At 54.0% G+C, this 12,804-nt stretch overlaps 1 protein-coding gene across 1 annotated transcript in view; it reads right to left on the bottom strand.

Moving 5' to 3' along the window:
* NCAN (neurocan) overlaps positions 1–7,386 on the bottom strand; it is a 25,566-nt gene extending 18,180 nt beyond the window's left edge. The window contains exons 1-3 of the mRNA XM_021683080.1: positions 7,358–7,386; positions 1,912–1,991; positions 592–1,005 (exon numbers count right to left, since the gene is read on the bottom strand). Of these exons, the coding sequence (XP_021538755.1) occupies positions 592–1,005; positions 1,912–1,984 (487 nt within the window). The 5' untranslated portion in view covers positions 1,985–1,991; positions 7,358–7,386. The remainder of the gene's footprint in view (positions 1–591; positions 1,006–1,911; positions 1,992–7,357) is intronic.
* Between the last annotated feature and the right edge of the window lie 5,418 nt (positions 7,387–12,804).

A 12,804-nucleotide genomic window follows, 5' to 3' on the forward strand; every position in this document is an offset into this window, starting at 1 on the left:
AAAAAAAAAAAAAAAAAAAAGAAAGGGTAGTCCTGGGACGCCTGGGTGGCTCAGTTGGTTAAGCGACTGCCTTCAGCCCAGGTCATGATCCTGGAGTCCCGGGATCGAGTCCCGCATCGGGGGGACTGCTTCTCCCTCTTACCCTACCCCCTCTTGTGCTCTCCCTCTCTCTCTCTGCCTCAAATAAATAAAATAAAATCTTTTAAAAAAAGAAAGGGCAGTCCTGGAGGAGACTTTCTTTGGGACTTTATCAGAAGAATCGAAAGGGGGGCGCCTGGGTGGCTCAGTCATTAAGCGTCTGCCTTCGGCTCAGGTCATGATCCCAGGGTCCTGGGATCGAGCCCCGCATCGGGCTCCCTGCTCCGCGGGAAGCCTGCTTCTCCCTCTCCACTCCCCCTGCTTGTGTTCCCTCTCTTACTGTGTCTCTCTCTGTCAAATAAATAAATAAAATCTTAAAAAAGAAGAACAAGAAGAAGAATTGAAAGGGAATCATTGTTCAGGGAGTGATCTCTAAGGTGACATTCTGTGGCTGAGCTTCTGGCTCAGCCCCTCCCCCTCCCAACCTTGTCCTCTCCCCTGCCCTCAACTGACCTGTCACCTCCAGGGGCACCAGGTCCTGCTCATCCTCGATGCCTCTCACCACCTGGCAGCGGTAGAGTCCAGAGTCGCTGGCCCTCAGTGGTCCCAGTAGCAGCGTCGCGTTGGCCCGGTGCCGGGGGTAGGCAGGCAGTGACACGCGTCCCTGCCAGCCCTTGGCCACTCGAACCACATTGTCCTTGGCCACCAGGATGGGCAAGTCCTGCCGCTGGCCCGATGCAGTCCGCACCTTGGTCCACTTGATCCGAGGGGCTTCTCGGGCTGCACCTGGCCATGGCCGCAGGGTGAAGAGACAGGGCAGGGCTACCAGCTCTGCCAACGCGGCCCGAACCAACCCCGACCCCACCTTCTGCATGTGGAGCCCCTTGTCGATGGTGGCAGAGGCAGCAGCAGAGACGTCCTGGGTGCCTGGAGTGGAGAATGTGGAAAGAGGACCTGACTCAAAGACAAGGACCAGCAGAGACTGCTCTCTCCCTCACTTTACAGATAGGGAGACTGAAGCCAGAGAGGGAAGTTGCCTACAACATCATAATGCAGTCAACGGATCTGTGATGTGCACCCCAGTCTGTGAGCAAAAGAGGAGTAATAGGGTCAGATCCCGTCACAGTTCTGCCTCCACTCAAAATCCAGATCTTGGCTGCCAGGGATTTGACTCTCTGTCACTGACTCACTGTGTGGCCATGAGAAAGTCACTATCCTTCTCTGAGTCACAGTTTCCCCAAAAGTTAAGTAAGAGGAAGACATTAGAAATGTTTGTGTTTGCGGAGTACCTTCTATATAATGGGCACTTTATACATAGCAATCAGCTCATTTGATTTTCATAACTATAGGCAGAGGTAGCCATGTCTCATCGTGTTTTGGGGGGAGTTGAGGAAACTGAGTCTCAGACACATCATTGTACTTGCCTAAGACCACAGAGCAAATCAGGAGGCATTTCTAAAGCCTGGGCTTTTAGCCATTGCTGGGGAGATGCCAAGGAAAGTCACACAGACCTTATTTCTATTGCCCCACCCATGGCAGGCATCACTAATCAATCTCTGCACTATTATAATTTTTTTTTTCCTCTCTCTCTCTCTCCAGCTCATCTCAGCAAAACAGTGAGAGGCAGGAACCTCCAGCCTCCACTGGCAATGACTAAAAATAACCTCTCAGGTGTCTTGTTCACTTTTGACTGTTCAAAGACCTTTTTCATCTATTCTCATTTTATTCTCCAGACCAAGCCAGAGAGCCAGGAGAAGGCTCTAGAGTTAAAAAGCTTCCCCATCTTGTTATTACCCCAGAACCCAACCTCTCCCACCCTACAAGCCAACTCACTCTGTTCCCCAGCCACAAACAGCAGCACCTGGAACATCAGGAGGCCCGAGGCCCAGACAGACACAGCCCCCATCCTGGACCTGGAACAAGATGGAGAGAGAGGGAGAATGGGAGTGAGTATAACCCTCCCAGACAATCAGTGTGGGAGGGCCAAGTCCCCCACTCTACAGATCTGGAAACTGGGGCTAGCATGGGAGGCTAGCATGTCACTCAAGGTCACACAGTCAGCAAGCAAGGGCTGAGCCAGGATCTAAACCCAGGACCAGCTGACTTCAGAATCCCAACAGTCAAGTCACAGTCAGAAGCATGGGTGCTGGAGTGAATCAGACCAGGAGTTGTCTCTCTGCCTGTTCCTTGCTGTGTGACCTGGAAAAAGTAGATTAGCTTCTCTGTGCCTTGGTTTCTTTGTAGGTTAGATAGGGGTAACATCAGGTAGTTGGAAGGAATAGATGTGTAAGCATAGTCAATACATACAAAATGCCTAGAACTGGGGCACCTGGGTGGCTCAGTCGGTTAAGCATCTACCTTCGGCTCAGGTCATGATCCCAGGGTCCTGGGATCAAGCCCCGATCAAGCTCCGCAGGGAGCCTGCTTCTCCCTCTCCCTCTGCCTGCCGCTCCCCCCTGCTTGTGTGCACTCGCTCGTTCTCTCTCTCTCTGTCAAATAAATAAATAAAATCTTTAAAATAAATAAATAAACCAAAAAATAAATAAATAAAATAAATAATAAAATGCCTACACTTGCCTGGCATGAAGGAGTATGTTTGAGCTGTTGTTATTATTATTATTTTTTTAAGATTTTATTTATTTTTGACAGAGAGAGAGAGAGTGTGTACAAGCAGGGGAAGAAGCAGGCAGAGGGAGAGGGAGAAACAGGCTCCCCACCCAGCAGGGAGCCCGATGTGGGGCTCGATCCCAGGACCCTGGGATCATGACCCCAGACGAAGGCAGATGCTTAACCGTCTGAGCCACCCAGGCACCCCTGTTATTATTATTTTAAAAAATTATTTATTTGGGGTGCCTGGGTGGCTCAGTTGGTTAAGTGTCTGCTTTTGGCTTGGGTCATGATCTCGGGGTCCTGGGATTGGGCCCCATGTCAGGCTCCTTGCTCAGTGGGGAATCAGCTTCTCCCTCTCCCTCTGCCCCTCCCCACCCCCACTCATGTTCTCTCTCTCTAAAATAAATAAAATCTTTTAAAAAATAAAATAATTATTTTTAAAGTGATTTGTATACCCAAATGGGACTCGAACTCATGACCACAAGATCAAGAGCCACATGCTCTTCCAACTGAGCCAGCCAGGCTCCCCTGAGCTGCTGTTATTATTATTATTGACCTTAACACAGCCAAGATAAAAATCCTATTTTTCAGGTTGGCCTTGCCCATAAGACTGGGGGCTCCTAGAAGGCAGCAACCAGTCCCAGTCTGCCTGGGGTCCCCAGTCCTGACAGTAGGCTGGCCTCCAACCCAGCCTTTAATCTGGGTTTGCTGACTGACACGATTCTCAGCTTCAATTCCAGGATTTGGTTGTCGCCAAGATTCTATTCTTGGTTTCTGGGATTTTTGAGAAGCTGCCAAGTCCCAGCTGGAGGAAGGGGCCTCACCCCTGCCCACCTCACCCTCTTCCTGACTTCATACCGCCTAGCAAAGATGCCTCCTAGGTCCACAGAGAAACTCAAGTTGTGGGTCCAGCCTTCCCTAGGGGTTGTGGCCTTCAGGCATAAAATGGACAATTATTGAGTGCCAACTATAAGTAAGGCCCAATCCAGGCACTGGGACACAGCAGTGCCCTCCCAGGCTTCACATTCTTCCAGAGACCAGAAACCCTGGAGCGGCAGTCCCTCCCCAATGTCTCCCAGCCCTCTGTACCACTCCCCTTATTGGGGCTCAGGAGGTATGGACAGATGGCAAGTTAGAGCATCCTCTATAAACCCAGATCTTGCACCCTTACCCCATTAAAAGAATAGCCCTGAGAAGGGGAGTGTAGATAGAGCCAGAACGGGGCTGTGGAGGACAGCTCATCCCACCCCCAGTGCCCTTTCCCAGCTCCCAGAGGCCCTACTGGGAGGCCAGCCAGGGACCTATCCGTGGTGCTGAACTCTAGGGAGACAATGCGGGGACACTGCACACTTGGTCTCCTTGCCTTCCTCTGGCAGCGCCTCTGGCCCAGAGAGGGTTAGTGGTTTGCCTAGGGCTGCACAGCAGGGCAGAGGCCAGACCCTGGGATGGTGCCCCCAACTACCAACCCGTAAGCCTCAGCAACTTCTGTTTCCATTCCAGGCTGTCCTCATTTCTCCACCTTGGAACCTTGAACAAGTGTGGGGTCCCCTGATGGTTGGTCAAGGCCTGGCAAGGTATTAGCGGGTGGGGCAGGACTCTGCGCTGCACCTGCCCCAAGAGGGCCTTAGGAGGGGGCAAGTTCAGAGAACATGAACACGAACACACACACACACACACACACACACACACACACACACACTGTATGGCTAAAAGCACAGACTACATCCAGGGGTGCCTGGCTGGCTCAGTTGGAGGAGCATGTGACTCTTGATCTTGGGGTCATGAGTTCAAGCCCCATGGTAGGTGTAGAGATTACATTTTAAAAAAAGGCAAAAAAAAGAAAAAAGGCTCTGCCTCTACTTTCCATATATTGTATGATCCTAGACATGCCGCTTCATCCTCTACGCCTGTTTCGCCACCTGTAAAATGGGGATCACCCAGCATGTACCTCATGGTTATGGTGAGGATGGAACAAGCTAAGACTTGTGAAGTGCTAGAAATGTCAAATTAAAAATCAGCTTTTTGTGGGCGCCTGGGTGGCTCAGTTGGTTGGGCGACTGCCTTCGGCTCAGGTCATGATCCTGGAGTCCCTGGATCGAGTCCCGCATCGGGCTCCCTGCTCGGCGGGGAGTCTGCTTCTCCCTCTGGCCCTCCCCCCTCTCAATACATCTCTCTCTCATTCTCTCTCTCTCAAATAAATAAATAAAAATCTTTAAAAAAAATCAGCTTTTTGTATACAAAGCCTCATGTACACACGCAAATGTACAGAGGTGATCCAACACAGTGACAGTTTCAGGTGCACCCTCCCACATGCACACACACTCTCCCAGATGCACTCTATTCCCTCCACTTGCACCCTCACACACCCACACACCTTCTCTTAAAATACCTCCTCCCCAGAGCAGCCAGAGGTGAGCATTTATGCAGCTGTCTGGGACTCGCCCCCCCGGTGAATAATGCATGAGCCTCATGCATATGCAAACAGGGGCCTGTGGGGCCTTGGAGGAGGGGCGGCCCGGAAGGAGTGTGTGTGTGTGTGTGTGTGTGTGTGTGTGTTCGTCCCCCCCTCATACTCACCTCCTGTCTTAGTGGGGACTGAATGTGGGTGAGTTTGCCAGCAGGCGTTTTTGTGTGTTCCTAGGTGTGCGTCGGGATGCTGTGTCCAGGCAAGGATGTGAACTTGTGCCCTGTGATGTGTGGATGTGTGCATCGGTCTGCAGCAGCTCTGTGCACTGAGTGGAGCATAGGAGACCCACTGTGGTCTCTGGATGTGTGGGTCCAAGTGCCCCTCCGCAGGGGCCATGAGCACATGTGTGTGTTTCTAGCTTTGGAGTCTGGGCATATTCGTGTGCATGGGCATGATCATGGAACTTCTCAGAGGAGAACGGAAGCCAGGCTCAGTAAACCATCTCAGGCTGCTGCTTGGGGACCTGAGCCCCAACGTCTCCCCCATTAGCTCCCCGACTCTGCACGCAGACCATATCCCACACACCCCCAGGCTCAGGGTCCACACTGCCAATCACATGGAGAGGACCCCCTTTCTGTACATGCAGCCACACACCCCAGACTCAGAGCCTGGGAGACACACGCGCACACTCGAATTCACAGTGACATTAACAAAGAGAGACAATATGGGCACTTACAAGGCAGGCAGCACGTCTTCTGCACAAAGACACACACCCACAGTCTCAGGCTCTCCACATAAACCCCTCGATGAGGCCATACCGTCAGACACAGTTCCTCACACACACTCACACATGGTGATGCCAGCCCCTGGCACAGAAGAGGCTGGATAAATGTGGCCTTGGTGACTGGCGGGCACACATCATTTTGCCACCTGGTGATGTGGCTCCCGGCATAAGTTTCCTGACAAAGACACAACCTCAGTCACATTAGACTCACAGAGGAACCCAGACCCTCCATGGGCACACAACCTCTCTCAGCATGGGGTAGACACACAGACACACGCACACAAAGCCCCCACCTCCTGGGGCGGGGGCACCTTCCATTTGGGAATGTCCAGGAGCCAGCGAAGCTGCTGGGTTCTGAGGTCCCACAATCTGCCCACCCCTCCCTCTCTGCCCTTCCCCCACGTCCCCCGCTGGGGCCCAGCGCCAACCCTCTCTTCATCCTGGCTGTCTCCCATTAATGCTGCTGAGAGGAACAAAGCCCCGTGCACAGAAATGGGGGTCGCTCCTGCCTAGGCCGGGCCTGGGGTCCCAGCCCCGTACTTCCTAGTGCCTGTGGCCCCAAACCAAGCCAGTACTTCCATAAGAGTCTATGTGGGCAGATCGAACTGAAGGGGTGAGGCAAGTGTCTGTGTCTCTCTGTGAGGACACGGTCAGATGTGGAGGTGCTGGGAGCGGCCCCCCTCTTGGGACTGGGTGCCCCTCATGTGTCCTGGGGATCCTAACTGGGGGCTTTTGGGGACTCACACCCAGCATTCACCTGGAAGACCCAGTGTGCTCTCTGGGAGAACGGACACCACCCCAACTCCAGATCCAAGGGAACAACAGGCACCACCTTGGGATGGAGCCCCCCAGAGCCTCCTCCCTGAATCAGGATGTGGTGACAGGACCTGGGCCAAAAGGAGAGGGAGACTGTAGGGCGCCCCTTTTTCATGGCCGTTCACACTCAAGGAAGACCCCCTTCTATTGGACTCAGGCTAATCTGGAGGGCCCCCCTCCCCGCTGCAGTCCAGCCTGGATTCCTCCATTCATCTGCAAATTGGGAATCCCCACTTAAAATCCTGGGGTGTCTCAGCTCAGACCCTGGGATGCCCAGTTCTGGAGCCCCCCATATAGCATCTGGGTATCCTCTTCTTCTTTCTAAAGTCGGGGTGCCCTCCCTTAGCCTTGGTTCCCAGTGCCCCCTCCCCAATTCTGAGACCCACCCCCAGCCCGGCCCCCTCCCCACCTTGGGATTGTCTCCGCATTCCCAGGACAACCCGGGAACTGACCCCCAAATCCGAGTCCCCCTGACATTCTCAAGCGCCCTCCCAGTTTGCGTTCTCTCCCCCATCTGGGTCTCCCCCCCCCCCCCCCCCCCCCCCCCCCCCTCCTGGGGGCTTCTCTCTGATCCCAGGCCCCCTCCCCAATTTCGTGCTCTGTCTCTAATCGCGAGGACCTCTCCCTCAACGCGGCCCCCTCCCCACGACGGACCCCCCCACCTGACTCCTAGCTCGGACGCATCCCGGGGCGGTCGCGCGGCACAAAGGACGCTCCGGCTCCGCTTGCTCGCGCCGGGTCCAGCCCCTGCGCCCTGCGCTCCGTTCGCCCCAGAGCCGCTTCAGCGCTTATAAAGGGGCCGCGGGGCTGCTCTGCGCATGCGCCCCTGCCTGCCGGAGGCCTCCGGCTGCGCGAGAGAGGGGGCTCCCCCTACCTAAAACCTCCTCCCCACTTCTTTCACCTCTCACCCCACCCGGGGAAGACAGTGTCTGATCTCTCGCCCATTCGCCCATTTGCCCCAGGAGTCACATTAAATGTTCCCAGACGCCCCATGGTGGGGTCTGTCCCATCTTACAGATGTGGAAACTGAGCCTCAGGGAGACGAAGTAGCTTCCAAGGTAGCGCAGAGAGGAAGGGCAGAGCTTGGATTCCAACCCTGGCCTGCCTGACTTTCCAGGCTCGCACTTGAAGGAGTTTTGGCTACAATTGCTGTTTTATCCCACGTATAGGCTGAGGCTCAGAGAGGATAGAAAGATTCCTGGGTCACATAGCTGGTAAGAGACTCGCAGCGTTGGAGCCCAGGCTTGTCACAGCCCACAGCTGTTTCCACCAGCTGCAGCCTGAATGTATCATTCTTTCATTCATTCCTTTATCTAGTGGGCATTTATAGAGCACCAGCTGTGGAGTAGGTACTGTTGTCCCAGGAATATTTTTGCTTTGGGCAGGGTCTTTGCAGGGAGACTTCAACCTTAAGAAGTCTAGATCCATACAAAGGAATATTATTCAGCCATAAAAAGGAAGGAAGCCCTGCTACATGCTACATCACAGATGAACCTTGAAAGCATGCTGAGTGAAAGAAGCCAGACGCAAAAGACCACAGTATGGTTCAATTTATATGACATGTTTAGAACAGACACATCCAGAGACAGAAAGTAGATTAGTGATTCCCAGGGGCTGGGGGAGGGGGAATGGAGAATGATTGCAAATGTGTACTGGGTTTCCTTTTGGGACAATGAAAGTGTTCTAGAACTAGATAGCGGTGATCGTTGCACCATCATGCGAATATAATTAATGCTACTAAATTGTACACTTGAAAATGGTAAATTTTGTGTTCTGGTGTATTTTGCCACAATGAAAAACGGAAATGAGGGGGATCAAAAGTTTAAAGAGGTCAGCCCTTCCCCCACCTTTCCTTCCCAGGGTCTTAGTCTCTCAGTGCTTAGAATGGGATGTACTGGACAGAGAGTCTGCAATTCACACCATGTCCCACATGTGTGAGTGTGAGTGTGTGTGTGTGTGTGTGGGGGGGTGTCTCAGGCTGATGGGGGAACAGACAAATAGGTGACAAGATGGTTTCGGCAAAACTACCAAACAGCAAAGAGGGGGTGGAGATGAGTGAAGGTTGAGGAAGGACCCCAGGGGAGAAATGTTGCCCCTAGGCATTGGTACAGGTCCTTGTCTAATGCATGTGGACCCAGTCGGCTGGTCCAGGAGTGGGTGAGTGGTGGCCTCAGGGGCCAAAGTGACACACTGGGGAGCTATGCTTACTGTTCAGTCCTCATCACAGAGGAGAGATGGAGGTCAGGGGTCACGCTGATATGAGTGTCTATAGTTGACAGGCTGGTGTGAAGGGTGATTATGGCAGCATTAGGGTGGGGGGGTCGGGGGTCTGGGTGTGATTGTGTGACATGCAAGGGATCCAAGCAGCTTTGCCTCCACAAGTTCAGGATTCAAAACCCCTCTTTTCCACTCCTAATAGAATGACTCTGGGCCAGCCATTTTGTCTTTCTGTGCCTCGGTTACCCTATCTAAAAGGAGGATAATTAAGAGTCCCTGTCTTACAGGGTTGCTGAGAGAATGAAATGGGAAGTAAACACATAAGATGGGGGCTGCTCTTATGTTTTGCCCATCTTCCAGCTGGGAGAAACTGAGGCTCAGAGGCATGGGACCACCTGCCTGAGGTTGTACAGTATGAGTATGGACCAAGTGGGAGCCTAGGTTCATGGCCTCAGAGCCAAGCTGACCCTCGCCCCTGACTGCCCCCACCTCTCTACACCCCTTCCTCTCCACCCCCAGGTCCCACTGGCCAGTGCCAAGACGGAGCTTAGAGGGGCTGGCCTGGGGCCCAGGGGAGGTGGGGGGGGGGCGGCTGTTGCTGGGGGCTTGAATGAGGCAACCTTGCCTGGGAATCTGCTGGGCTCAAAGAGCTATTTATAGGCCTGCACTGGGATTGGGTGAGCCACCCTGCCAGCCCTGAGTGCCTTCTCTGTACCCCCCACACTGGGGCCCAGGCCAGGGGCTGGAGTGAGTTGAGGGAGGAAGCAGGGGAGGGGGCTGGTGGGCCAGAGCAGGAGCTGGGAGCTTGGACCTTCCAGGAGAGCTGGGTCTCAGGGGTGGACCGTAGCCCTCCAAAGTGCCTCTTAACATGCCCAAGGTGACACACGGACATGACACAAGCAGCCACATTCACACGTGTCACACAATGTCACCAACGAACCCCTAACCCACATCACATCCCAGACAGCACAGGGGGCTTATATGCAACCACATGAGGCAAGACCACATATACGTCGCACAGACCACGTACAACCTCATTTGGTCACACCCAAGCCATGTGGGTTGCACAACCAAACTCACAGCCGCACCTCTAGTCCGTTTACACTCAAATACACGCACTGCACCTTAGCTGTCCCGGCAGCCACCAACAGGTACATTTGCCCCACATTGTTCACCTCCAACCCTGTTTATAGGCATGGGTGCACCTCCAGACAGCCAGCACCCAACTAAGATCACTGGGCACTCCTGGCACCCACATGGAGACGTTTAGTCCTCCCGAGATCCATCTCAGAGCTCTGCCACTTGTGCTCACCATTCAACACATGCAGCTGTGGCTCCGGGGGGTTCCCCGGTGAGCTCACTCCAGTCCCTTCATGCAGGGCCACACCCTCCCACTCCTACTGTCACCCCCACTTCCCCAGGCTCCCAGGCTCCCAGGCTCGCACCCTGCCAGGACGGACAAGTCCATCTGGAAGCTAGCGTGCATCTGTCTATTCTGAGGCGGGCCCTGTTGGACCCAGGCAGACCCTGGCAGATAAATCACACTTGGACCTGCCCCGCTGGGGGCTGCTGGCCTGGGAACCATCAGATCCACTCCTACGTACTCTCCAAGCTGAAGCAATCATTACACTTATCCCCCAGGGGGAAACCAAGGCTTGAAGCTTTCTGAAGGCCTTTCCGTACCCTGCTCCGCCATGACAAACACATGGGAAGTTGGACCTGTTTTTTTGCCATGGGTGGGGCTGCATCCCCAGAGAGAGACTTTGCTGACCCATACTTGCTGTGTGACTTCAGCAAAGACCTGACTCTCTCTGAGACTCTGTTTCTTCTTTTGACAAATGCAAAACTCAGCCCAGTGGAGAGACCTCCAGAGCCAGATAGGTTTGAATCCTGGTCACCCCTGGATAACCTTAGCAAAATGACTTTGCTTTTATGTGCCTCAGTTTCCCTCAGTGAACTGGAGTGGCAGCTCCTGGCTCTTCCAGAGCTTCCTCTGCCCCATCCCCTGGGTGAAGAGGGAGGGAGTGCCTAGTCTCTCCTCACTCAGGCAAATGAATGGACCACTTTTGGCTGCCCTGCTGGGAGCTTAGAGCTGCTAATTCCCTGGAGAAACAGGAGGTTCTTTCATGCCCTGGCGCCAGTGGGGTGAGGAGGCGGGAAGAGGGTACTGAGCTGGCCTCATCCCAGTGGGCAAGGTGGCTCCATGCCAAGACCAAGAGTGGCATGGGGGGCCCTAGGGCCATGCATCTTTCCTGGGGGACATTGGCTCTATCCTCAGCTGTAAAATGGAGGTGACATGGACCAGTACCACAGGTTTGATGAACCAGTGGATGGAGACAGAATGTGGCTTCAAGTCAAACACAGGACGGGCTCTTAACAAAGGCCGGACACTGTTGTTATGTGTCAGCCCACAGAGTCCCCTGAGTTCTCCAGCAGTCCTATAAATAGAATTCCCTCCATTTCACAGATGAGGAAACTGAGGCTCAGAGTGGTCAACATGCTTGTCCAAGATCACATGGTCAGTGAGTGAGTGACCTATCCAGGATTTGAACCAAATCTGGGCCCTCCAGGGTCCATGCTCTTCCCACTTTCCTCTGGGAATAGAGAGGTCTTTTCTGTCACCCGCAGTCCTGGCCCCAGCCCTGAGACCAACAGAGCCAGGTCTAGATGGCACCAGGCCATGACTGAATGCAGGAAGTCCTGGCAGGCAGGGGCTGGTGGGGTGGCCCTTCCGCTAGTGTCCCAGTTTCCCAGCCAGCCCCCCCCTACGCCGCCGTCCTGGAGTGGGCTTGGGACGATGCTAGTAGGATGCCAAGAGAACCATTCCCCTAGCCCTTGAAGAAAGGGGCTGGATTCTAGACCATTCAGCTAAAGCCAGGAAACTGCAGCCTCCTGCCAGTGGCTGATCAGTCTCAGAACCCTCCATTCATGCAGATGGGAGAGTGTCCTGCCCTTTCTCAAACATCTTCAGGCTCAGCAGGATCTTGCTCCATATATTTTATTCAAAATCATGGTCTTTCACCCAACCAGGCCTTTACTTATGCTGTTCTCCCGGCCTGGACAAATCTACCCCCATTTTTCTTACCCTGATAAATTCCTGCCTACCCATTAAAGTACAGACACAACATCCCCTCTCCCACTACGCCCTCCCTCCAGGTAGAGCCCCTGGTCTCCCAGCCCTATTCTCCTTCTGGCTCAGCCCTGGCTACATGGGTCTGCGAGTGTGTGTGTCTAGCTGTGTCTTACCCAAACCGGGGGCTCCTCAGGTGGGGGGCTGGAACCGAGGCCCCTCACAGTCCCCAGCACCACCCAGCACTGGGCTGAGCAGTAGGGAGCAAGTCGTTTAGTGAATCAGTGAACCAAATCTTTAGCCTTTGTGCAATCTGGTTTGGCAAACCCCTGTTCATCCTTCAAATCCCACTTCACCTGCCCCCCTCCATGAAGCCTGTCCCAGGCAGCATTTACTAGGAAGAAAGATTTGGAGGCTAAGCCTCCTGTGTTCCAGCTGGGACACGGGAGGCTGATGAAGACTTGCTGTACAGGCAATATCGTGGCGTCTTCCTCAGCTCTTCCTTTGGTCCCTGGGAGGCAGTGAAGTGCGAGACAGCATCCGCAGTTACAGAATGGATTTGGCAGACTTCCCCAGGTAGGGAGACATCATTCTAGGAAGTCTCTCAGACTCCAAAACCAGTGCTCTATACCCACAGGCACCAGAGACTGCGCCCCACATACACTCCGCACACAATGTTTCTGGTGCCTGCCTTCGACCTCCAGCTCCAACGGAAACTTAATCATTGGATGAAGGCCCTTTAAGAGGCGGGCACGGAGGGGCGGGGCTCAAATTACATCCTGCCCCGAGAGCGCAGGCTGGGCGGGTCCGAGTGACACTGCG

This window comes from Neomonachus schauinslandi, chromosome 1 (genome assembly GCF_002201575.2).
Source record: "Neomonachus schauinslandi chromosome 1, ASM220157v2, whole genome shotgun sequence".
NCBI lineage: Eukaryota > Metazoa > Chordata > Mammalia > Carnivora > Phocidae > Neomonachus > Neomonachus schauinslandi.